General features: G+C 38.9%; 1 protein-coding gene across 5 annotated transcripts in view; it reads right to left on the reverse strand.

Annotated features, from left to right (window-relative positions):
* Positions 1-2,005: 2,005 nt before the first annotated feature.
* The window catches only part of LOC101846926 (ral GTPase-activating protein subunit beta), a 62,012-nt gene continuing 37,763 nt past the window's right edge, over positions 2,006-26,254 (reverse strand). For 3 of the 5 annotated variants that reach the window (XM_013089438.2, XM_013089439.2, XM_013089436.2), the window contains 16 exons: positions 25,180-25,376; positions 22,589-22,759; positions 18,849-18,917; positions 14,435-14,545; positions 13,111-13,288; positions 12,515-12,606; positions 11,260-11,384; positions 9,676-9,855; positions 8,523-8,595; positions 7,758-7,931; positions 7,342-7,480; positions 5,977-6,123; positions 5,238-5,498; positions 4,503-4,668; positions 3,542-3,658; positions 2,006-3,211 (listed from right to left, as the gene is read on the reverse strand). In XM_013089438.2, the coding sequence (XP_012944892.1) occupies positions 3,094-3,211; positions 3,542-3,658; positions 4,503-4,668; positions 5,238-5,498; positions 5,977-6,123; positions 7,342-7,480; positions 7,758-7,931; positions 8,523-8,595; positions 9,676-9,855; positions 11,260-11,384; positions 12,515-12,606; positions 13,111-13,288; positions 14,435-14,545; positions 18,849-18,917; positions 22,589-22,759; positions 25,180-25,376 (2,318 nt within the window). In that variant the 3' untranslated portion in view covers positions 2,006-3,093. The remainder of the gene's footprint in view (positions 3,212-3,541; positions 3,659-4,502; positions 4,669-5,237; positions 5,499-5,976; positions 6,124-7,341; positions 7,481-7,757; positions 7,932-8,522; positions 8,596-9,675; positions 9,856-11,259; positions 11,385-12,514; positions 12,607-13,110; positions 13,289-14,434; positions 14,546-18,848; positions 18,918-22,588; positions 22,760-25,179; positions 25,377-26,254) is intronic. The other 2 variants (XM_005110827.3, XM_005110826.3) reach the window with 1 other exon arrangement.

The following is a 26,254-nucleotide window of genomic DNA, read 5'->3' on the forward strand; positions in this document are numbered from 1 at the left end:
AGAGCAACGGAGCATCAATGGACATGTCCGGAGTGCAGGGATGTTGCTTCCTGAAACAAGAACAAGAACTCAAGGCTGCAAATCTTTTACACCTGCTTTATCAACCAGGCCATTTTCAGGAAACACGAAAAGCACGAAAAGACAAAAAAAACTTTCAAAGTGAAACAAGTCATGTGTTCCATTACCACAATAGCAGCAGAAACAACAGTATAGCTTCCCAGCAGCAAAACAAGCAACCTCCGATTCATACACAACATATTATAATCATATCACTCATTAATGTCATGATACTTGTTTATGACATCCAATATAGGCTGAAAACATAGCAGTTAGGAGTACACATTGTCACACCAATAACGACTACACGGGTACATCTTCTGTGTTTACTGACGCAGCCAGCATTCTTTGCTAGCCTGTCCCATAAACTCTCCCAGTGGAACAGACCAGAAAACTCTGGATCAATGAGATAACAGAAAAGGGCTGAACTCCTCCCGTCTTTTAGACATGAAAATGCATGCGTAGGACAAAGTTTTGGTGTGATTTTTACATGTAATCTTATTAACAACGAACATTTTGTTATGCATTAGGTACTTAACAACCACCAAACAAAAAAATCTGAAGTATGTCTTTTGTTTATGAGTCTGAACACATGATCATGTACAGCATACATGGAAGATATTGCACCAAACATTTTGTTCAATAATAAATAAGAACTGACTGAAACATCTTTGTTCTCAAAGGTGTGTTAATGTTATATCTACACTGTCAAACCTCACATGAACGTGAACACAGAACACTTTAATAAGTGAGCATTGAAAACATCCAAGCACGTCATTAACAAAGCAAGCATTCACTGACCAGTACTCATAAAAGTTGATTGCACAAGCTACTCCCATGATACAATGCGAGACTGCAACTAAAAACAACATACTTCAGCCTTTTCAAATCTTAACCTAGATACTAAGCGAGTGGCGGATCCATCTCTTCAAGGCACATTCTCTGACCCTTATACAAACATCTTGTAGTTACGAAAAGTCAAACTATTTTTAAAAACTTGATCCATTACTGTATGACACATCTCAACGGATAGATGTTTTAACAAATACAGAACATTTCAAGACATCTTAGATGATAAGAGTAATGTGCTTGTGCATGACTCTCAAAATTTCTAAATAAAACACTAGAAACAACAAAAACATCAGGGCTTCACCCACAAGATCTGGTGAAACAAGATTTCAAGCTCCAAATATTTCAAAGTTTATATATACCAAATTAAGCTAGGAGTACGCCGTACTAATTTTGAGTGTGCTGTGCATTCCTTTTACCAAAGCTGGGGCTACCTCCAGTGCAGGATCACACAAAAGTCAATGTCACAATAAATACCGACTAGACTTGAGTAGACAGTAAAAGTGGGGAACTGCTGTGTCAAAGGGCAGCAAAGCCGCCAATGAGCCTTCCCTCACAACAAGAAGAGTGAGTGAGGAAGAAGTTATATGATATTTCATTACACATACAACATAAGAACTGTTAGACTGGGATCTATAACAGCCCAATCACAGCTGAGCATGCAAGTTATGAGTATAATGGTATGACAGAAATGATAAAGGACACAAATACAGTCAGGGTCAATCCACAAGCATCTTAATATATTTGGTGGAAGTGTTGAGAACATTGTAGAGGGAGCGCCCAAAGGGGAACCATGATTTGAGCACTCACTACTTTTCAATCAAAAACTTGTAAGGAAATAATGAAACAGAACTTAATTTGTAAGATGTCCCTTGATATCTTTATTCGAATAATAGCTTAGTAAGGAAACTCCCTAGAAATTGATTTAGATGAGTGTAGAACGATGTTGACGATATGTGAGGCATTGTGGCGAAATCAGGCGCTCATTCGGCAAAATAATGAAATCAAAGAAACCAGCATTTTTCTGCCCATTTGGCAATTTTGATCGAATTTTTGTTTTTTTTTGCTTTAACACCTTTTATGTCGATGTAAAAAACACTTTTTTAAAGTGAATTTAACTAGTAAACATTGATTAAAGGGGCAAAAAATTGTAAATTAACAGTTTCTAAGGACTCTCAAGCTTTGGAAGCCACCAAACCTTGGAAGCCATTTCCTTGCTAATTTTACCTCTGAAACCAGACAACCCCATCCTCCTTCAAACACACGCGTTTTTTTTCATCAAAAGATAGACAAATGAACCAGTTTCAAGATGATACCAGTAACTCCACATGCCCAAAAATTGACGAGCGCCCCATTCCACTACGTCGTGATACATGTCTCCCAGCATGTTGTTAAATATGAAATCATCAACACAATCTGACAGGAAAACAACTAAACAGACAGGAAATCCATAAATTAAACAAAGAATATCAAGACAAAACTTTATCCTCCACATGTGAAATTTACATTCTTCCATGTCATCTCAAATTAGAAAAATGTATTAAGTACTTCATTCCCACAGCCAAGGACACATTAGTATAAACATGCAAGTTATCACTATATTCCTCGAAACACTTTCTCATTTTTCCAAATCAATCTCTCATTCAAATTTCTTCAATAAAACAATCCCCCTCATTTTCAAACTCACACACATGTAAAGACTTATGAGTTACGATTCAATACTTTCATGAGACTAACAAACTGCTAACCTAGTGGACAACAGACAATAGCATCTTATCCTGATAATGGTATTTACCCCTCAACAACACATATGGATTGTCTGGTTTTGTTATGTCCCCCCCCCCCTCTCGGTTGACTATGAGCATTAGTACAATGACTAAACATGTATCCTTTCAATAAGGTCAATATCCTTTCCCTTCATTGTGTTCCTGCACTTGAAAAGGAATACCATATGGTCTAGTGCCACATCAGTGCTTCGAGACTAGAACGTTCACAAAGCATTATTTGTTAACTTTTTCTGGCCACATCCCGTCTTGACTGGTGAAATACCTGTGACAATTACACCCAGAAAGAGCTACAAACTTTTCAAATAAAAGCAGAGAAGGCTTGAATCCCATGAGGCATTCAGCCACTGATCTGAGATGAAACAGCACCTGTATTGCAATGACACTTGATGGAGCGTCATCTTCACTTTGGTACCTCCTGGAAAAGTGCTGTGTAGAACTCGGCGGGAGACATTGTACACTTATATTTGTTTACCATCTCTTGAATCTTCAGCTTCCTCCTCACATGAGGTGGCTGATACCTGTGGACGTGCGAGAAAAGCAACACATAAACTGTGCGAATAATACCAATAACTGCATACAGCGCTCATGTAAATTTTACTTTATCTACAAGAACATCACTGTTGTGAGGCAGAGTATGGTACATTTATACAATTATGGCTACATTTCACCTTACAGAGATTATCACGAGAGAGACACAATGAGAGAAAGTAAAAGGAGCAGACATTAAACCAACCACCTTGGAAAATAATACATAAACTTTCAAATATTGAATAAAAGTGTCGACCATTCTAAATTTTCCAAAGATTGAAAATCTAAAGGATCTCAAAACAAAACGATAAATTTCTCACAGTTCACTTTCTAGGCGGCGTCTTCGGCAAATGTTGATGGCTGTCTGTCGTACCATGGAACCCAGCGTGCGCCGACTCACAACCATGCCATCCACCAACGGGATCGCTACAGACATCCTGCACAAAGGAGGGAAAGGGGAAATTTTTAAAAACCACAAGAGCAGCATTGATTTGCTTCATGAAAGATAATAAAGCTGGTTTGCCTGTACTGTGAGAAATAACAACATATGCTTGAACTTTGAAGTGCACACATTTATGCCATCTCCACTTGGTAAAAAATCAAACTATGACAAAGCTTTTCCGACACTTATAATTACACAAAAAGGTCACAGTTTAAATCCCAAGAACTTTTATCTCACTTTTGAAGTTGACTAGGGGCCTACCCATTTTCTTGAGTTTATCACAAAATTATCTTAACCTCTCCTTTGTCAAATGTGACAATAGGTGCCAGCAAGTATATCAGAGAGGAGGAAAAAGCAAGAGAGAGCACAGTGCACTCTTGTATGCAGGTATGAACAGTGCACATCTGTTTAGGGTAGTTGCATGTGTGCCTGTATGTCTTAACTGTCTCGAAAAGCATACCATATTTTTGTAAAACATCTCAAGACACTCTGAAGGACAGGCATTACTTTTTATTAGGCAGTTTAGAGAAAATTTCAAAGTTGTCTGATATGCTTTGAAATACTTTCATTAGAAAGCCCTTGCCTTCGGGTTCATAAAACAGTTTAAATTGTGTTCATGTCTTTATTAGTTAAAAAGTCATAACGATTTTTCATGCTTAAAATCCGGCCAATTTCAGGCTATTTTTAACACTGAGTTTTTGTGACACCAAAATGCAACTTCACAACACAAATGTCTATTACTCCATTTTTTACAGTGGTATTAGTTAAGAATTTTACATAGGCCCTGCCGCCAGCGTGTTCACTAACTGCCTACTTTTATCAACAAAACTGAAACTCACTTGGTCTGCGTCTTTTCATACTCCATCATCTGAATGCGGAACAGGCCGTTCTGCAGCGCATGAATAAAGATGACATAAACATCTTTTTCCTGCGCCCGAGGCATAGAGGTAGAGCTGGAAGTTGTGGACTGATCTTGACCTGTGCCCGTCACCACAAGCAAGTCCGCTGTGTGGCACACAATATGAAACAACACAATTAACATCCATGCAACATCACAGACTATACACACTTTTAAGTAGTCTAATGAAGATCTGAATAACAGAAAAGTTTGGACTGGGAAAACAAGTCCCCGAAAAGTTTATTCAAACATCAGCCACAACTATGACAATTCTATGCTAGCATCAAGTTTTTCAACTAAAACGTTTTCCTACACAAACACAATTGAATGTTCTTTTATGAGAAATGGGGGAAAAATACATGGTAGTGACAAAAATATTACTCCTTTTCTGTGATTCCAAACCTCGTTATCGGCAGCACAATAAAAGAAAAAAAAAATGTACAGTAACTTTGTAGCTACCAAACTTTCCCACAAGCCCTTTGCTGAATTCTCTTACAATCATCTTCCTATATTCTACATTTAATGGAAACCCCCTTCCTCCTAAAAAAATTATGCAAAAAAGAGAGAGAGGTGTGAAGCCTTGACACATCCATGACCAAGTGACACATTCTGGTAGTTTCAAACCAGTCTGTGAACTACAGTTTTAGATCATCAAACAATCATCGAGCGTAATTACCAATGGGAAAATTGTCGTGATCCTCAAAGTTCTCTAGCCACACCACCAAAACTTTTGTATCTGGTCCTGTCATAAGGGCAGGCTGACGTCCCAGCCGACGGTACTTGACCCCTGACCCGCTGGTCTGTGGTTCAGGTGGTGAGCCCGGGGAATCTTTCTCTGATGCCCTCCCCCGTTCAGCCTCCAGTAGCAGAGTGGTGGGTTTCTGAGGGTCTGGGCTGCTGGTGTAGGGGCCTCCACGGTACATGGGTGGTGACTTGTCTGTTGATAGATATGAGGTATTCAGGCTCAGAGACCGAGGGAGGGGGGGGGCGCTGAGAGAAAAGTCTACAAGTCCAGTCTGAATATCAGTATCTCACCAAGAACCACTGATATATTTAAATCAATGACACTTTCGTTTAAAAGTCCAATTTACTCAAGTAAGAACAAAAAATTCCCTGCCAATGGAAAAAACATGACAAAAATATCCCAAGAAGTAACTAGACCAATACCGGTACCCACAAAAAGAACTGAAGCAATACAAACAGTCTGCATTAAAAAACACCCAATACAACTATCACTCACAAACTGAATCATATGACATAAAGAATTCCTTTCAGAAAAATCCCAGAGCTATAAAATTCCCAGCAAAATGAAGTACAGCTGAAAAAACCCCAAATACAAATGAACAACAAAAGCCAAATTATTCTCATCCACATGAACTGCAGAGACAAATATAATCCCTGCTAAAGTAACTCACCTTGCTCTGTGGTGTTTAACGTTCGCATTTTGTAGGTCTCAGGAGAGGGCACAACCACAGCCATTTCAGACAAGACGTCAGCCCAGTACAGTACCTGCTGTCTGCCATCGTACAAACTGCCCCCCGTACCCGTCTGATACTCGTCCTCTGAATAAAATCCAAAACCAAATGTTGATGTACACAGGAAAAAAAAAACGTTGATCCCATTGGCAAATTTTGGGTTGCAATGCGAGGGCAATTTCAATATATAAACATTATTTCATTCAAAAGTTACATCAACACTACGTAATTTCAAAATTGTCCTACCAATACAGAAAACTTGACAAACATCCCCATGCTGGTTGCAACAACGTAGCACTCTTGTTTTTAAGCTAGAGCTGTTGTCCAATCAAAGACCCCCCCCCTCCCCACAGACCATACACATAAACCGCATGCCATTCACATTGCTTAACACATTACACCTGAACTCGCCCGGGGCCGCCCGAGTATTCCCTTACGCGCTCCACCCTGACTCGCCCGCGCCGACCAAGTGTCTTTAGAAACAAATTCTCGCCTTGACAAGACTCTGGGGCCGAGATTTTGATTTGCATAGTTATTGCAAAAAGTTTCTTCTTTCATTTGATACGTAAACGAAATTTTTCGGGCCAGTAGTTTTAGTATTAGAGCCGAACTTCGTAGGTGTCTCGACTTGTTGAAAAGCGACACAATTGAGTTCGAAAAAGGAAATAACAATGGATTTGAGCAAAAACGAGCATATGACAAATTAAATGACTCAGATTTTGATGAAAACGTTGTAGCAAGAGTTTGGGGCGATTCAGATTGATCAGACGTAGAAAATCTAGAATTTAGATCTAGGGCCCGACCGCGAGGCTGAGAGTAAGAGCGACGGGTCGGACACCCCGACTGAACTAAAGTTAGAACGTTTCCAATAGTTTGCGCATACATAAAGTTATATTTTTCTGAAACTACATTCATTTTTCGTTTTAACTTATTTTTTCAGGATTTTTGGAATGTGTTTAGTATTTTTTAAATGTTATTTATAAAGGCTTGTATTCACGGGAGGTGGGTTCCTTCCCCCTGCTTAGGATCTAACAATGGACTTCCCGTCCAGACCCTTAGGGTGTAATGTATTAACAATTTTCATGCCTTAGCTCATTGGCCATTGGATCACCAGAGCCCATGAGAGTGTGTGCCTTCAAAGGGATCTACAAGTATAAATAATCACTTAAATGTTAACTTTAACTTAGACTAACAGTCCATGATTACACTAGATCTCCAATTAAACTAAGGGCAGGCAGCATGTTTAGGTAGGAAGTGCAACCCTTCCGACCACAGTAATGCACAAACATGTGTGCTTTGACTGACCGTCCATGTCATCCGGTTCCGTTATCTTCCAGGAGGTGCTGACATGTCCAGTCCACCCTGCATGTTTCCGCACGTCCACAGGCCAGCCCAAGGCATGAAGAAACTCTACAAACTGCGGCTGCACACTGTTGTATGAAGTCTGCATCACATGCCAAGGATAAAATAGAAAACCATGGAGAAAAAAATTTTTCAAATGCTGTGCATTCTACCTACGGAGTAATGAGAAAGACATGGCTTCACTACACTGATTTTAAAAATGACACCCGGTTTGTCATATCGGGTGAAGTCTTAGTTTAATGAGACAGTGACTAATGTAACAGACAGTGCAAAACAAACCAAAAGACAACTTGACTTTATCCCAACAATACACATTGAGGACTGGAATCATTCACAAGAAACTAGAACTATTTACCCACCACATTATTGAGGATATCCACAGCCGATGTCTGTCCATGTTTCATGTAGAAGATGTGCACGGTGTCATTGTCTCGACTGGGGATGAAGTCCAGGCATTCCAGGTCGGAGAAGAGGCCAGAGTTAGTGGTGTCCAGCATCACAAGGTCAGGGGGGACACTGCTGTTGGACGGCTCCTGCAGAACAAATTTAGTTTTCATCTGAATGTTTGAGTTCAGAGAAGCACATCTACATGATAATCATAATTTAATGCGGAGAAAAAAGCAAGATAAACTGATGTATAAAACAAAGGAACAGTAAAGAATTAAAACTCAACCGTCTCCTCTAGGGACTAGGGCAAGATCTTTTCAAGCAAATTCTACACTGTCAGATCAGGAGGGTAGGCCTACTTTATAAACAAGCATATGTGATTCTAGGAATAGTGGAGCCCAAATTTTGAGAATCCACTAAAGAGAATTTGGATACAATGGAAAAAAATATATAGACCTTCCTTTTGGAAGGACAATTTTTAGACTAAGATAGAAAAGTCCTTTTTTCAACACTTTGAGGTCACTTGCCGTAATGATGCGACGGTGAAAATTATGTGTTCCGGTCACCTGCATCAGGCCCAAGAAGTCCTTTGCAGTCGCTCTCCTGGCTGAGTGACCAGATGGGGTATTTTGTACTGCTGGCTGTGTGACTGCAAAGTGTTAAGAACCAGCAATGTTGACCACAGAAATGATAAAACACTTATTGTAATCAATCAAACAGATTGACCCACTACCTACCTTGAGAGCCTCTAGAGAGAGAAGGCCATAGTGGGAGAGGAACAGACGTGCAGTCTGGTACTCATTGCAAATCCTGTGAAGAGGGAGAAAGAATCTGCTGTAGTTTTGAGCTTTGATAAAAAAGAGTGCAATGGTGTTGTTTCTGTTGTGGATAAAATATTCTCTGTGATGAATCAGCAGGACAAAAGTTCAAATTTTCCCCAAAACAGATTTGGTAACTTATGACAGGAAAAAAAAGAAGAAAAAAGGGGCAGGCCACAGACATTGACCACATGAACTGTACAGAAGTGCACCGAAGTCAAATGTAATTGTAAAGTCAAAGCATTGCCACAAAATACCTAAGGTAGATTTCGCTCGTACACTGGCATATGATCCCCATATGTCAGAAAAAGAAATAGAAGAAAATCACAGATTTCAAACAGAAATACAGGAAAAAAGTAGGAAATGGCTGCACTCAGGTTAGAGTTGCAAGAAAATTTATAGACATCATACATCCATCAAATGTCATAAAGAAAACAACGACATTGCCTGAGCAGCCAAAAGAGCAAATCTCTTTTCCTGAATTTGGGCACGAGAGGCTCCACAAAAAAAAACCCCACAACTTTTTTAAATGCTGCTTTCTCCTGCAACTAAAAACAAGATTACGACATTACCTCTGTAATACTTTAATAGAAGGAAGTCAATTTAGTGTTCAATCTGACCTTGTGCGCATGTTAAAACAGAATGAAAACAAGAAAAGGAATAGGAAACAAAAAAGAAAATATGGACTTGCTGAAATACTAAGACAAAACAACAACTAAAAACTGTCAGTCAAAAATAATTGCATTTGTGTGTGTACTATCAAAAGAATTCCGACTCCATTTTAGCAGAGAATGTTTCAGACCCAAAGAATCCATGTGCCACAATTATTGTTGCTGGACATACGAAACATGGACCATAAAACATTATGAAACCTGCACTCTTCCAGCAGTGAAGTTGGGACAGGAGCAAAGCCTCTGGCCCCACCTTAGACGAGACTGTAAATGCCACCAAAGTCCACCCATTGGAGAACTGTTACACACATTGCACCCTCTTCCCCCCCCCCCCCCCCTTTTCAAAAGCTGTACCAATGATGCCCACTGCTGACAACACACATCTATGTAACTTGACTTACTTTGGAGGTTTACACTCCGTGACTGGGTCTGGGTATGGAGTTTTCTCTCTCTCCAGTCTTGCCCTGTGGCTGACCTCTCGCTCAAAGGTCGCAACCTGCTCAATCAGACCTTTCATCTTCTCAGCATCTTCCGTCTGTTTCTCTGTTAGCACTGATTCTAGAACAGGGATACTCTTGTCCCTGGAAACAAATTTGAGTGAAGAGGAAAAAATATTTGAATCAATCAAAATAATAGGTTTTGGGAAGTTCTTCTTCTTCTTCCCTGCTAGAGCTCTGGGGGGAAACTGACAGTAAGATCGCCATCTCATAGTGAAGTTGATTTTTGTCTGCACAGTCATTTTATACACAAAGAAGGTAGAATCACCTCTTGTCTCACAGGCAACCATGTGTTGTTTTCAAAGGTACTCTTACAATGTATACTGACTATAGTGGCTTCAGTTTTACAAGGGAATTTTTAATTTTGCTCTCATTGCAGCCTGCTCTTTTCAAGTTTAGAACCACTAAGGGATCTTTAACATGTGAAATTTCCACATGGGCCTCACTGGACCTCTGCAAATTTTTGTCCTGTTCCCAGAAGACTAGAAGCTCAATCCTACCTACATTGGGAACATGGGGTGTAGACAGTATGAGAAATAGAAACCTGGCACTGGTACGGATCATACTCCAGACCTAAAGGTTCACAGGAAAACACCATACCTGCTGAACTACCAAGCCCCCCCCCCCTATCTCATTTGGCAGGTTAAAATTTAACTTGGAGCAAAGTACAAAGAGTTTAAAACTTATTATGCAAAAAGCAAAAATAAACATAGTTTTCCATACATTACTGTGTACTCCACTGCACAAGCTTGAAATAATTTCCACATAGACTGCATAAAGACATCTTGCTCACTATCTCCCTAAAAAGACCCTAAAAACTTTTTAGTGCCATGTCAAAAAGTTAACAACTGTGTTCCTATATTCAAGGTTATTGGTTTTCTTTTTACATATGATTGTTATTTGGGTTTTATTTATTTTAGTGCTTATGTGTGTTAGTGTGTGCATGTGTGAGAACAAGGGGTTGGGGCAGTCCCACTGACTGTAGTGTCTTTAGGCCATTCCCAAAGGGGCGACATTTCCCGTTCAAGCACAGTAGAATTGTAAATGGGCTGATTCATGTCATGCTCATAACTGTGCCTGTTCTACAACAGGGAACTGCAGCTTTTTCTTTCCTAACCTTTACTATTGTCATTTTCCTCTACTTTTTTTGTATGTCTGACACACTCTTGTGACCTGCCATTTCCGGGGTGACTTGATAGTTGAAGCAGACCTTGTGCTGTTAAAGCTAGAGAGGTGAGCAGAGTAAGTCTAATTCCCTGTAAAGACTTTTCTGTTGACACCCACCCCTTGGCGCTCATACGACCTTATGCAGTTACAAGCGCTGTAAAACCCTCTACTATAATAAAAACAATAATAGAACAAGGGGTGTTTTTCTTTCTTTTTTTATAGGGCAGAGGGAGGGGGAGGTGAGAGGTGGGCGGGGGGGTGTGTTCTTTCCCTCAAGAATGGATTAGAGTATTGGGGAACAAAAAAGAACAGTCCACCTACGCTTTAGTCTGCGGGATTCTGTTGACATTTTCTGGGAAGTAGCGGTGCTTGACGTTGTGCTGAACTCCCACGCTGTTGTCAGGAATGGGTCGTCCAGGATCAGACAGGTGGGCACGGGACGAGATCTGGCCAAGGGAACAAACATTGGTTTTAATTTTTTTTTTTTGTTAGTTTTAGTACAGGTTTTACGGCGCTCGCAACTGCATAAGGTCATATAAGCGCCAGAAGATTAGAGGTGTTACAAGAGAGTAACAAACATAAAAAAGAAGAAGGGGAGATAAGGGCGATAGATGTTTGATAAGAAAGAAGAAGCAAACCACACCAGAGCACCCGCCAACCACCCACTTTTAATTGTTTTACTCATAAGTTTTTACTGCACTTGCAACACAATTTGGTCATATGAGTGCCGAAGATTAGAGAAGTTACAAAAAAGTAACAAACACAAAAAAGACAGATGAGGATGATAAATGATTGATACAAAAAAAGGAGCAAACCACACCAGAGCACGTACCAACCATCCACAAACAAACATTGTACCAACCATCCACGAACAAACATCACAAAAACCAAAAACCGCAGTAAAACATTTCTCAACACTTATGACACCCAAACAGGGCCCTGTATACACAGTGTATTTCTTTGTTGATCACAGAGCTCACTGTAAGCTCAGTTAACATCATGCTGGACTGGGAAGAGAATGACCCTGGTGTTCTTGAACTTGGTTGTTTGAACATTCTAATAGTTCTCAGACGAAAAGTACATGTAATATTAGAAGTATTTCAAAATTAGACGTCACACCTCTTAAATTACTGTTGTGTTCAAAAGTGTGGAAAAAACCATGCCACAATTGTAAAGCTGGATATTTTATAAGCGTTACAGAATAGGTAAACAGAACCCAAATGCTTCATTGCGGTTTTTTTAATTTACCATATCTTGAAGAATATCCATCAGAATGCTGTATTATTTTAATGAGCAAATGATAAAATTTTAGAAAATATGTCACTTATGTGCAAATTAAAAATAAAAGTAAAATAAAACCCCAAAGCTATACCTTACTTTCATTAGAACCTTTACAAACTTCCTCTTCATTAACCTAGCTTAGGCTATTGATATCCTATTTAGAACTCATAGCAACAAAATTGTTTTTTTACATTATTCATGATGAAACTTCATTTATCTTCAAACACTCCATCATCATTGCGAGATGACGTAAATTTCTCATTATGCAATACATAATTCATGAACCAAGCGATACCTTAGAGGCCCGGGGAGAATGTCTGAGCTGCATGGTCCACGCATGTCGGCCAAACGCCCCTCGGATGAGAGCAGTCACAGTCGGTAAAGGATCTGGCAAAAGTAAAATTAGTAGAATGGACAAATATTCATTTTTGTTATACAAACAAAAATTCCTATTGTGCAAACACTGGACTTTAAATTACAATCTTAAACCAGTTTACAAAACTAGCAAAAACAACTCCAGTCAGTAAATAGACAGTGGTGTACTTAATGGCGGAGAATTAAATAATAATAACAATTACTTGACAGTAATTATTCTGAAAGCCTCATTTTAAAATCCTGTCTGTTTTTACAATCAAACCTGGGCGTGCAAATAAAAAAATCACACCAAATCTCATCTTACTAGTATTGAAAAAAATCACACCATATCTCATCTAACTTTATCCCAATTCTTTTGAAACTTGGACATTAACAATTATACAGGTCAAAAGATGTATGTCCTCAAAACTATCTACATGTAGAATAAACTTCCCATCTCACACAAGGAAAGAAACTCTCTTTAGCATTTAATCCTTCCCTGATAAAACCACAGCGCCAGTCTAACTAAAGGCATACCTTCAATGTTGCCAAGTGGCTGCTCCAAAAGTCCAACAATGACCGATTTGTCAATAACAAAGTAGCGGAACAATGACCCTTGTTCTGGGAGTGAGCTCCCCTTGGCAAAGCGTAGCAGGGAGCGTTCATCCAGGAGAGAGAACAAGGACTCTGGCCCACAAGGCGGCGGGAATGCACCCTGATGAAATACACATTGCAGTGGGTTGAAGAATACAGCACATCAGCACATTAGAGCCATACTCAGAACAACAATTCTAAAAGTATTTTTTTTAAAGCAGAGCACACCAGAGCTCCCATCAACTGCCAGCGACAAAAAGAGTAAGCACAGGGCAAGAAAGAAGGGTTTTTTTTTGTTTAAGTAGAGGTTTTGCGGCGCTCGCAACTGCATAAGGTCATAAGAGCGCCAGAAAATTAGAGGTGTTACAAGAGAGTAACAAACATAAAAAAGAAGGAAGGGAGATAAGGATGATAGATGTTTGATAGGAAAGAAGAAGCAAACCACACCAAAGCACCCGCCAACCACCCACAAAGAAAGTTTGAATTATCCCTGAGACAGCATGGCTTAAAGCCATTCCCACCAGACTCCACATCATGATGGACTTGAGGGTCAGTGTTTTACCCAAAGTATCATCTTTTCAAAATAGGTCTCAGTCCCACTTTCAGTCTCACACAGAACATAATGAAAATCAAACATCCTGTGAACTGTAACCATCCCCCTCTCCCCCCTCCCCCACCCCCAACTCTTCCTCCTTTTATTTTAAACTTAACTGTAATTATTACACAAAGCAATTATTTTTCTTCATTTAGGCCTATGCCAAATCAATTTTCAAGCAGGAAATTTTTAAAAAGATGTCCTATATCCACATTCAGAGACTATATTTGGGGATCCTGCCCATTTCTATCAACTGGCACTTCTGTGTTTAGAAGAAACAACAACAGCAAAAAATAAGCAGCATTTTGGAGATATATATATATATATATATATATACACACACACACACACATCTATATTCGCATCGCGGTGAAATCAGGCGCTCGTCAAAATAATGAAATCAAAGAAATCGACATCTTTTTGGCCAATAGGCAAATTCCCTCTTATTTTCCCCGTTTGGCTCGACACCTTCCATGTCCATTCAAAAACACACCTTTGTGTGGATTATACTGAAAAACTTTGACACTCAGAGATCTAAAGGCTTCATTTTGGGACAGCAGTAAGGTCTGCGCAAAAGCCAAGTTATAAGTACTGAAAACATAGGAGAAACTCTGTGCAGGAAACATTGGGCCAGCGATACTAACAGACCCTGGCTCTCAACCCTAGTCTCACCACTTGGTCGATGATACAGGTCAGTAGAGCTTCAGCAGCATCCTTGACCCTCATCGACGCTGGCATTAGCTCTTTGTTGCCCTTGAACTTGGGAGGATCACTTGCACGATTCTGTGGTAGAAAACATAATAGCATAATGAAAACAAAAGAGGACAATTTTTTAAAGCAATATTTGGCTACATCACAAGAATACTGAACCATTTCCTTAGATATCAAAGTACTTGTTGAAAGTCAGAGCACAAGGTAATGTCATCTTCAAAAGCATTAGAAGGTCATTTACTGTAAGAAAGGTGCATTCTACTGAAATTCAAATCCCAGAAAATGAAAAAAAAAAATTAGCTAGATGTGAAATGAGCACAAATTCAAGTTTAACCAAATCTACCACACAAAACCATAATTAACTGACATGAAGCTTAGGAGCTCTCTACAAAAACTTCTTTACAATGGTCTAACCGTGATTTTACATTTAACTCTACAAAGTAAAAGAAAAAAATCACACTAAGACATGTAAGGGTGTGGGTCCTTGAGCATCAATTACACATTTTGAAAGAAAACCGAAGCACAATGATCAGTGAGTTCAAACCTCATAAAAATCGTTACTGGGCGACATTTTATACAGGGACTCTGAACACAACCACCAACAGCTACAGGAGGTCCCATCTCAGAACATTTAATAGAATTGCACACTATAGCACCATTGCACGAAAGACAATATTTATGTTGTTGGTTTTTTTTAAATACAAAAACTACAAGAAAGCAAACAATGAGTTGCCAACATGGTTTCCAAAAATGTATTGAGGAATTTGCAAGTTGAAAGATAAATGCATCCAAATCCATTTCAATTACTTTGTGCAGTTATGCATCAGTATTTTGTATATTCTCTGAGAACTGAAATGGTAACTTGAAATGAAAAGGTCAGTCAAGGAAGTTACTGTGAAGTTGTGTGACCTTCGGAGGGGGGGGGTACAAGAAAATAAAAATTCAAAAGAACAGAAAGGGGGAGAGGGGGGGGGGAGGGGAAATCACCTCTAAGGTGAGACCATATCTGACTGAGGAAAAAGTTGAGAGACCTTCCCATTGCTTCAGTTGGAAATGCCTCAAATACACAGTATCAACATAGCTTCATATTTATCAGTCTTTCATAATTCTTTCAGTAATAAGCACAGGCAGATCAAGTTCAATAAACAAATGAAAACAAAACATGTTTTCAGATATTGCTATGAAGCTGAATCTCTTACCAGACCAGTCAAACAGCAAATAAAAGCTTTCATATCGTTTGCTTTGATTCATGAATACTTCGCACTACACATTTTACATTTAATGGAATAAAAGGAGGAACAAATCTAGAAACTGATAACTTCATATTTTAGAAGAATGGTATCTTTGAGCAAAACTTTATTTTGCTTCTCAAACAGCAGACATTACTGGTGCAAATCTGAGAGATATATAGTCATACTGACTTTTTAAGTGGAGGTTGTGGGACGTTCTATCTGTCCAAAATTGTCATCAAAATGCAGCTAAGAGAATTAAGAAGTCATGCTTGAGCAATATCTTCCTATTTGATACAACTGCATCCTCAGCATATCAAAACAGAAAAAGAAAATTGAAAGAAAACAGAAAACAAGCCAATACTAAAGGTGCATGTCAGAATGCTTTCGTTGCAGATGCTCCATTAGAAAACATGCTCAATATTCGAATGGTCATGAATCTTGGTGAAGGCTCCATAAAAAAGGGACAGTGGACCTTTGTAGCACATACTCCAAACAGAGAAAACATTGTAAATGACATATATTTTTGTAAGTTCCAAAACCAGAAATAGCTTCTTCTGTATAGCACAGCCATAATATGAGTAGGTACTACAGTTTTACTACATTAGTACTTCTTGGGAATTAATTACTTTCGTGTTCTTCACACAGACAGACAATTACAGAGCAGTACAGCAGCCAAAATTGCCCACCAGCCAGCCACAGCTTCAGTTCACATACAATGACATCGGCTATACAGATATCAAAAGAGCGATACAATACTAGGCACAGCAAAGTCTACAGTCCACCTTCCCACTGAAGTTACATGACAAGTCATAGAGCAAAGAAAGACCGCAGCTCAAGAGCAGACTTACAAGATCCAGGGTACACAGAGTGCACACAGAAGAGACTTGATTAATAATTATATGTATTCATTAATATGCTGCAAGAGTGAATGAGAGTATACTGAGGTTAATGTATCCCAATATGTCAGTGTCTAGCTACAATGGAGGCCATTCACCTTTTCCACCATGTCCAGATCTTTTATCTTTCTAAAAACCGTCAAACCGCTACGATAAATGCCAGTGTCACTTACATTTCTTGGGTGGATTTGAAAAACATTCATGACTTCAAGTCTTTTCTTGAACCACACTTCGAGAAGTTCTTCTTAAGGACTTGGCAATTTGTTGGCATGTTTACAATATTTCATTGCAAGGTGATAAGAAATCATGTAGAAAGCCCTGGGCTTAACACTCTGAGTTAAGCCCATGTTGACTTTGGCTCTTATCGTAGCATATTCATGACTCTATATATGTGAAGATAGGAGGTCTGGACATGACAAAGGCTAAAATAATTTTGTGAGTGCACATGTACTTGCAAGCTGAAGTCAGATATCACAGTGTGCAGCACTATGACAGTTTTATATATCACAATACACATAATATGTCATGATAGACCCTTTTTGTGAAATGAAAACTTCTCCAAAAATTTTTTTATTTTTTCGTAGCTAAATATTAGTCTCAAAACATGATTTCAGAAAAGGCAATTTTTCTTATGACATTTCTAGGAAAGCATCTCCCCAAAACTCAAATTTGGAGAGAAAAAATTTTTTTAAGTTTTAAAAAAAATTGCCAGTGTCTGCTATGAATAAACATTTTGGCACTCAAAATCAAGTCTTGTTAGACTGATTGAGTCGGACATGATTAAGAGAAGCATTTTGGCACAATATACAGCATTGTGACAAAGCAAGTCAAAACACAGAAATAAATAGAAAGAAGCCCATAAACATTCCACCTCTGCTTTTTTTCATAATTAATAGAAGAAGCCCGCAAATGTTCCACCACAGCTTTTTTCATTAAATGTTTTAGTCAAAACCAGAGAGTCATAATGAGCCACTGAAGACATTTCACAAATTTGCAAGTAAAGGAATAAAAGTACCCTGACAAAAATAACCTAATTTTCATTTAATAAACCACAATTTTATGACTGATTTACTTGGTTAGGAAATGTGCATCGACAAAGATTTAGAGCAGGGACAAAATTGGAGGACAGGGGAATAAATAGAAGGAATGAAGTAAGCTTGATCAGTAACAGCCTTCAATCGCTCCTACCCCCCCCCCCCCCCCCCCATCAAACTCCAAAATCCGACAATGAAAAACAAGATGCACCACCATCATTTTGCATGCTTTATTAAAACATTTTTGTGTGAAACTTCCAGGGGCGGAAGAGAGGAGCACAACAAAGTACACAAGTCCAAAAACATTTACTGTCTTATTCAAGACCAATACTGTGAAAAAGCTCAAGCAATTGCCAGCATTCCAGCTGCTAATTAAGCACTATGAAGTAAAATCATAAAGTTAACCACCATAACAGGCATCTTGAATAAACATTATCTTTACAAGTTTTTCTTGAATGACCCGCATGTCCGCAAGGTCTGCAATCATTATTATCACATTTAAAAATCTTACATCAAAGTTTTCACTGCAACTGTTCAACTGACAGCATAATGGCATATCATACGCAATCTTAAAATGTACATATGCAAATTAAGACACTCAAGCAGTAAGCATCAGAATGGTTGTTACTGTACAAATAAACAAAGAGGACAATTGAACAATTAAATGTCTAAAATTCTTTGCTTTCATTTTTTCATAATACCACGCAAAATTTAACATTAAAAATTTTACCAGGACAAATATTGACTGCAAGCCCAACAGAAGTTTTATGCGTGACTTGGTAAAGACCATGCTGCCTTGAAACTTTGTATTAACGTAAAATTTTGTAGGCTATCACAGTACAAATACCTCATAATTTTATGTGAAGACTGCAATCATGATGCCCTACAAACACAGAGCAAGCAACTGCTAAAAACCACACATGCAGAGAGGACTACAATATTCCAAACCACCAAATCACCCCAGACACCTCTCTACAGATAGTCACAAATTACAGGCAGTTAAGATCTATTGGCTGGCCAGCCCAGTACACCCAAGAGGACACTCCTAAGGGCCAGCCTCATGGATTACGACTAAGATTGGGAAATGGTCAAAGGCAATATTATAAATAGTTGGGAAACAGATGCTGGGCAAAGAAAGAGGGCACGTTGTTGGGGGGGGGATGGGGGGGGGGAGACACCAAGGGTGTAGGTTCAGCCCTCCAGGCAGGTGTACCTTCATAGACACAGACTTTGACTCCTTGTCAATTTTCACCTTAACTGTTTGCATTTCTTGAGTCTTAGTCTGAAAGGAAATGCCAGGGTTAAAGTGACAATAGGGTGGGTAAAGTGGGCACAACACAGATCTCGCATACACATTGTGAAATAGGACCGTGGAGGGATGAGGGGGTGGTGACACTTCACTAGTAAAATACACATTGTAAAGACTAAATAATCTTTGGGACATGAATTGAATGAACGGAGAGTGAAGGCGACTTGCAACAGACCTGGTGCTCCTCTATATGGGGATGATAATAAAACATGCTAATTCATGGGAGATAAATAATATATATTAATGTTGCTGAAATAAAACCGGCTGCGAGTGGGTTTATAAAACTGACAAAAGGTTCCAGCATCACTCCGTCATACCGTTCAGCGCTAATGTAAGTCCTGCTCGTTCAATTTTCAAAATGCTCTGACAGGAGACACATTCACACAACAGTCATACCCTTATGAGACATACATGTGTCATTCTAGTCTTCTGATAAATGAAACACACTGTAGTGCAAATGTCCTATGACTGTCCACTAGACAACTGTTCAATCCCAATTTTGGATGCCCTTGCCAACCACTGACATTGCTATGAATTCTATAAATTGAAATAAAACCAGTAGTAGCAATGCAGTGGAACAAACAGGATTCCTTTCCATGTGATTCTTAATAGAGATTGATATCATTCAGTCTGAGTGTTTCAAGAGATCATAATCTATAACATACCAAAGCAAAAGAGGAATAAAAAGAATGCATCTAAAAGGTTGGTAGTAATGGCTGCTCCAGCTTACACAAAGCCATGATTTTAGACTCCATTTGAAGCACTATGATAGCCTAAAAAGCCAGGACAGCATTAGGAAATTAAATAAATTTTCATACTTGATAAGAAATTTTTTAGAAGCTTTAGACTATCAGTGTCAGTGCCGACCAACATGAAAAAAAAATATATATAAAGGATATTAAAGAATTAAGAAATGGACTGCCTAGAAGCTTCTAGATAATGATAACACAATAAATTTGAATAGATTGATTGTTGTGCTGAAATATTGCCAGAAGACCAGGGACATTGTCAAGTAAGAGTGTTTTTGTGCCACTCCTACTGTCAGTGAAAAACTCAATCTATAAATTCAACAGGATCCTGAGGCAAAACTTCAGCCACAGGCAAACTGAGAGCCCACAACTGAAGGACAGTGATTGTGAAATAAGCAGAATGCAAACCAGAAGCATTGTTTCAAAAGAAACAGCACACGCTCTCTGTGCTGAACATAATTCTTCAAACTTTTCTGAAGACACTGTGAAACTCACCATAGGCAACCCAGAGGTTCACACCTTTCCAACAATACAACACTCGTCTTTTGGCAAGACAAAGACTTATGGCTCGCAAATTTGTGCCCTTCACCTTAACATATGAAGTCGCAAGCCTCAACATTTACTAGCAAGACGTGAACCAAGGCAAACAACTGAGAGATGGCAGAAATGAAGCTCGGAGCTATGCTTTTCCACAGAGAATTACGGGTGGGGATACCTCCCTCAGGACAACAGAACGCAGTGGGAAAAGAAAACAAAGATGAGGGACACACGAGGAACAGCTTTACTCTATTTATTCAGCCATTCTCAAAGACAGTGACACTGTTTGTCAACTGATAGGGTCATCTTGAATTTCACTTTCATTTTTTTTAAAAGATTCATCTATGGCAATCTGAGTTAAAATAGAAATTCCCGGGCAAAAGCATCCATAGGCTAGTCCAAAAACCCAAGATGTTTGAAGATAAAAGGAAGATGTTAACATTGAAATTTTGGAGGTGCAAATGAAAGTGTAGGGACACTACCAAAAATAACTAGCAGTAAAGCAGACAATGATTAATAATAATTGACAAGCCATACACAAAAACTGAAAATGAACCTAGAATTAACCGGCACTTTCAATGAAAGTAGGCCATACTTAAATAAGGTAGAAGGCTCAAATAGCAAGAACAGTTGTCAACTTTGTTGAATTTACAACTAGTCAGGACAATAACTTTTCATTGAGAAGATTTAGGACACCATTAACATTAAGAAAAGAAAGAAAACCACATTACAGAATCCAGGAACCATATACTTACAACAAAAGCAATCACCTAACAGTTTTATCATATCACCAGTTTACAACAAAGAAAAAAAACCTTTGCAATAGAAATATTACTCATTGAAGAAGCAAATTTAAATAGACGATATACCGTATGTGGTGTGCCACTATGACAATTCATTTGATGAGTAGACATTGTTGTCAATGCAAGCATCGACCATGTACTTGAATCAAATAAATTGCCACAACCTCAAACAACAAGCTGTACACCTATTTCATACCACAAACCAGAATAAAAAGCCGAAACAAATGAATGGCAAAAGTGCAGAAATGACAAAAAGTATACTTTAACAACAAGGGACCAAGGTAACCATATTGGATAACAACTATTATATCTCCTTTGAATCCCCAAAAAAGCTTCCTCCAAAATTCTCATGGAACCAAAGCATGTTGAAAATGTGTCCCATATTTTGTGAAGACTTCAAGAAGGCCAATGGCTGATCCCTCTCAACTCAATCTATTATTACATCAGGGTTGCATGAATCATTATGTCAATACACATGTGATGTACCATGTACAATTTGTGTGCTGTCTACTTTTTTCTCAGTCTCACCGTTACTTGCAGTGAACATGAAAATAAAGCCACGGCACTCATCCTGTACTTGACAAAAATGGTGCAGGTCACGAAAAAAAAACAACCCAAGATGTTTGATTAAGTGGATACCTAAATACAGTGGCACTTGTCCCGAGATGACCACCAACCGTTGGGGAGAAATGTGGTCATCTTAATCGGATTTTCCTCCTAAACAGTGTCATTTTAAAACAGAAAAATGCAAGAGGGGAAGTGGAAAAGAGGGAAGTGATCGTTTGTCCAGGTGATTGTCTTTGACAGGAGGTCATTAGAGCAGGTCCGACTGTACAGTTTTTAAAAAACACCACTTATTCTATCTACCACTAATGTGCAGCGCTGGGTTACTGTGGTTCCGGTAATGGAACAAAGGTAGGAGAAAAAAATTACAAAGAGAAGACAGAAATAAAGACAAATATGTGGGCAATTATAATCTGTATATGGTGTTACTTGTGGGAGAAGAACAGTGAGATGACTACATCCAAAGAAGAAAAAGAAAACTTTAATAATTTTTCAAAAAGGTTCTACAGTTTCACTAACAACCATGTATGGCTAACATGAAATATGGCAGTACATAGATGAAAGTTAACAGGATGTAGACAGGACAAAAACACAAAACAGACCATACACAGACCCTGAATTGAAGCCAACCCCCCTCCTCCCCCCCAAAAAAACCCCAAAACAAACAAACGAAAACAACCAACCAAAATCCCTTTTCGACGTTTAATTGCCATAATTCTTGTTTTGTCTCCATTCAGTTAGACACATTCCTGACCCCCTCCCTTCCGGACACAAATACATACAAATATGAAAATATGAAAATACGCAAACATGAATACACACATTTTTAACATCAAGACATTAAGTAATATCATTCTCCTCAACATTCAACTAGCTATTCATTAAAACTTTAATGAGGACATGTATAAACTAGTAACAGAAGCCAGAGAGCTTCCTCTTCTCTCAATCATCCTGTAACATAAAAATGTTTCCCAACACACAAAGCACCCACCTGTGACTTTGATCCAGAAATGCCCAGCTCTACCACCTCCAAGACCTGATGCAGACACTCGCGGTCATAGAGCAAAGAACAGTGCTCCACCAGCCACAGCTGGAGACACTTGAAGGCCGCGCACAACATGGAGTGCAGATCCCGGGAGTGGCTCGGGGCAGGGCGAGAACACTGAGGGGAGGGGGAAGCAACTTATGTTTGTTTTAATAGAGGTTTTACGGCGCTCGCAACTGCATAAGGTCATAATATGAGCGCCAAGGGGTGGATGTCAACAGAGAAGTCTTTACAGGGAATCAGACTTACTCTGCTCACCTCTCTAGCTTCAACATCACAAAGTCTGCTTCGACTATCAAGGCACCCCGGAAATAGTGGATCACAAGAGTGTGACAAACATACAAAAAATGTAGAGGAAAATGACGATAGTAAGGATTGGGAAAGAAAAATCAGCAGTTCCCTGTTGTAGTTCAGGCACAGTTATGAGCATGACATTGTAGGATCAGCCCATTTACAATTCTACTGTGCATTAGAACGACAAATGTCCTTTGGGAATGGCCAAAAGACACTTCAGTCGGTGGCACCGCCCCGGGGGGTTGGAAACAACTTACTTGACAAAACCAGTGGCCAGCTCATCAAATCCGCTGCTTAGTGTACTACTCCGTATTACATTACGAGAAGTCACATATGACAGAGGCTAAAGCCCCGGTTACACGCAACAATAAATTGTATCAGATTCGTCGTTTGAGAGAACTGTCCGTTTTATCGAACTGTGTTGTCTGTTTACACGTTCCAATATATCATAAAGTTTTCTTTCGATTGAGGAGATTCCTTGTCTCTTTGCGACGACATCGATTTGCGGCACTCTATGTGAAGGTTTCAAGCTCTGGACCTAATGAATGAAAGGCGAACACTGTGCCTCTAGCCCTCTTTCCCCTGTATATTTCGATTTAGCAGAAGTGTCTTTAGAAAAGGGTGGCCATACTGTAGGCCTATCGAGTTGTGTGTAGAACCGGAAGCTATGACTCGACTGCAGACAGATGTGCAACGCACCGAGTGACCTTGATGCGCAGCTTTCCCCTTGACGATCAACTAAATAACAAAAATTGCTAAAATATATATTATATAATAACGCACCAAATCAAGTTCTCCGCGAGTAACTTTGCTTAGTTTGAGACGCTAATTCCGAATATGAAATCCGTTTTTACCTACGATAATTATTTTAAAAGTATTGGGTCCTGAGTTTAGTTCTGCACGGCGGAAAATTTCAAAGTGAATCTACGTCACAGCGTGTCTCCCTCAAGTGTGACCGTGATCGCATGGATAATATCAAGCAGTGCTTGATTTCTCGACCGAGTCTCCAAACCATCGTTCAATCATCCAAATTTTGTACAATTTTGTGGTTACACCAAAGGTTTTATCGTATGATCGCTATATCGTCCACTTTTTGTACAATTTATCGTTACGTGTAACCGGGCCTTTACACTGGGTAGTCGAAATATTTTTGCTACTTTGTACAAAAGGCAGTGAGTTGAAAGTTAAATGTATTCAAACTTTTTCAGTTCTTTCTGAATCGAGAGAAGTAGTAACATACTTCCCCTGTATATCTTCCCCACTGGTACTAAATTCTACAAATAAAAATCATATCTTTTCTTACACTTTGGTGGCTGAGCCCAAACAAAGAAATGCTCTTTTGGTGGGTGAAGTCCTTGGTGAAAGTTTCACATATGATGTGTTTTACCCATAAAAAAGATCAACGGTTCCAACACTGGACCAGGTAAATGTTTATACAATCATGCATGCACATCATTTCACTGGTTAATGTCAGCTATATTGGTGCATAGCATTACATTGACAAATGTGTGGACAAAAACTAATTTTTAATGGATTTCTTGCAACGAAAACATACTTTTTACAGACACTATAAGAATGAATTCAGAACGATTTGGAATATCTAATAACACCTTTTTGAAAATTTGTGTGATGGGTGAAAGAATCTTTTCTTTTCTTTTTTAATGAGTGTATTAGCTGTCAAATCCCCCCTACCTCTTTTTCTGTCTTTCATTCTCTTTCAGCATACAGTTGCATCTGCCTATTTCAAAATGATTCATGTTTAAAGAGCTGGAACTAGCATCACAGAGGTGTCTAAGCTATGAAGCCTAGAGCCTTGCAACGTATCACTTTCTTCCAAATAAACCAGAGACCTTTCCATGAACATTTGTTATGTTTCCAAACTACGTTGTGGTGCAAGAAAAATTTACAACTGCAAAAAAATAAGTTTTAACTTTTGATATAAGGATCAGATCAATTGGAAAAAAAATTCAACAGGCTAACAGAAGCTTTCCTGAATAAAAGGAAATCATTTGTTTCAATCATAAAGCCCTTTTGACTCAAAACTTCAGCCATTATTCACTTATACTTGTGAACTGACTCCAGTCTAAAGCCCTAACCAAAGAGAAAAGTTCAAAAATTTGCCTTGGGTCTAAAGTCACAACCAAAATGTTGGTGTGGTTCTAATGCATCTAAAAGTTTTGTTTTTTTTCTGGGTCCCAGAAAGAAAGATATGGGAAAGAAAAACATTTTAATGTTATCCACACCTGAAACACAATGAGGTCACACATCCACTTCACTGTTCGCTTGCACATGAGCATGTTGGCCGGTCGGATCTTCACCTTGGCCAGGCCGGCCAGCAGTTCCATGGCAGCGAGGGCCACGTTGAGGTCTGTCTTCCATGAGGCCATTAGTCGATTACACACCAGTGACGTCGCATGGCCGAACAGACCATAAGCAGTGTCTAATAACAAGGGAGACAAGAAAGATACACGATGCCATGAGTACAAAGATATATGCCAATATCCAAACATGATTGCCATGGGAATACAGGGGGGGAAAAAACCCCACTTCCCAGACAATTGTTTTACAAAAATTATCATATGATTTTCCTAGTCCCCCTTTCTCCACATTTTTACATCCTCTCTTTCTCACTAACCCAATAGTTTCTCTCTTCTCATAGCAAGATCAGTGCTCCACTTGGACCAAACTGGGACAAACAAACCACTACAACAAAAAGTTACAACCTTAATTAATATACATGACAACCACTTGTAACACTTTGGATGAAACAAAATAAAGAGCATATACAAGACAGCTATCAGGGGGAAAAAATGACAGGCATAATTTCAATTATTTAATATATAAGTCATGTTAAAGGTCTTCTTGCGCCCTCCTTTCGGAACTTACTTGACCTATGATGCACATCCGTAGTCTTCAATCTCTGAGGGGCCAGCATGGAAGTAGCCATGACATCAGGCACAAAAGACAATTTAAACTTACAGTGTATCATCGCACATAAAATGCAACTTTTTTCCTAAAATTCTGGGTTTCAAAGTAACTCTGCCTCTTATACACGAGATAAGAAATTGAACCAAAAAATCCGACCAAGGAAACCAGGTTAGATGAAAAAAATTGATTAGTCTTGTTTTAAAGTGAGGTTATTAATGACAAATCCACTAACATAGATCATGGTGCTTGCCATGACAAAGATGGTACATCTATCTGATGAATGTACGATTTACACCAAAATTTTAGCTGTCAAGTCTACCTGCATCTTATCCATGCATGCGGTCTCATATACCACACTATACATTATTTTAATAAAGAGGAAGGGGGGGG

Source organism: Aplysia californica, unplaced genomic scaffold (assembly GCF_000002075.1).
Source record: "Aplysia californica isolate F4 #8 unplaced genomic scaffold, AplCal3.0 scaffold00950, whole genome shotgun sequence".
Lineage (NCBI taxonomy): Eukaryota > Metazoa > Mollusca > Gastropoda > Aplysiida > Aplysiidae > Aplysia > Aplysia californica.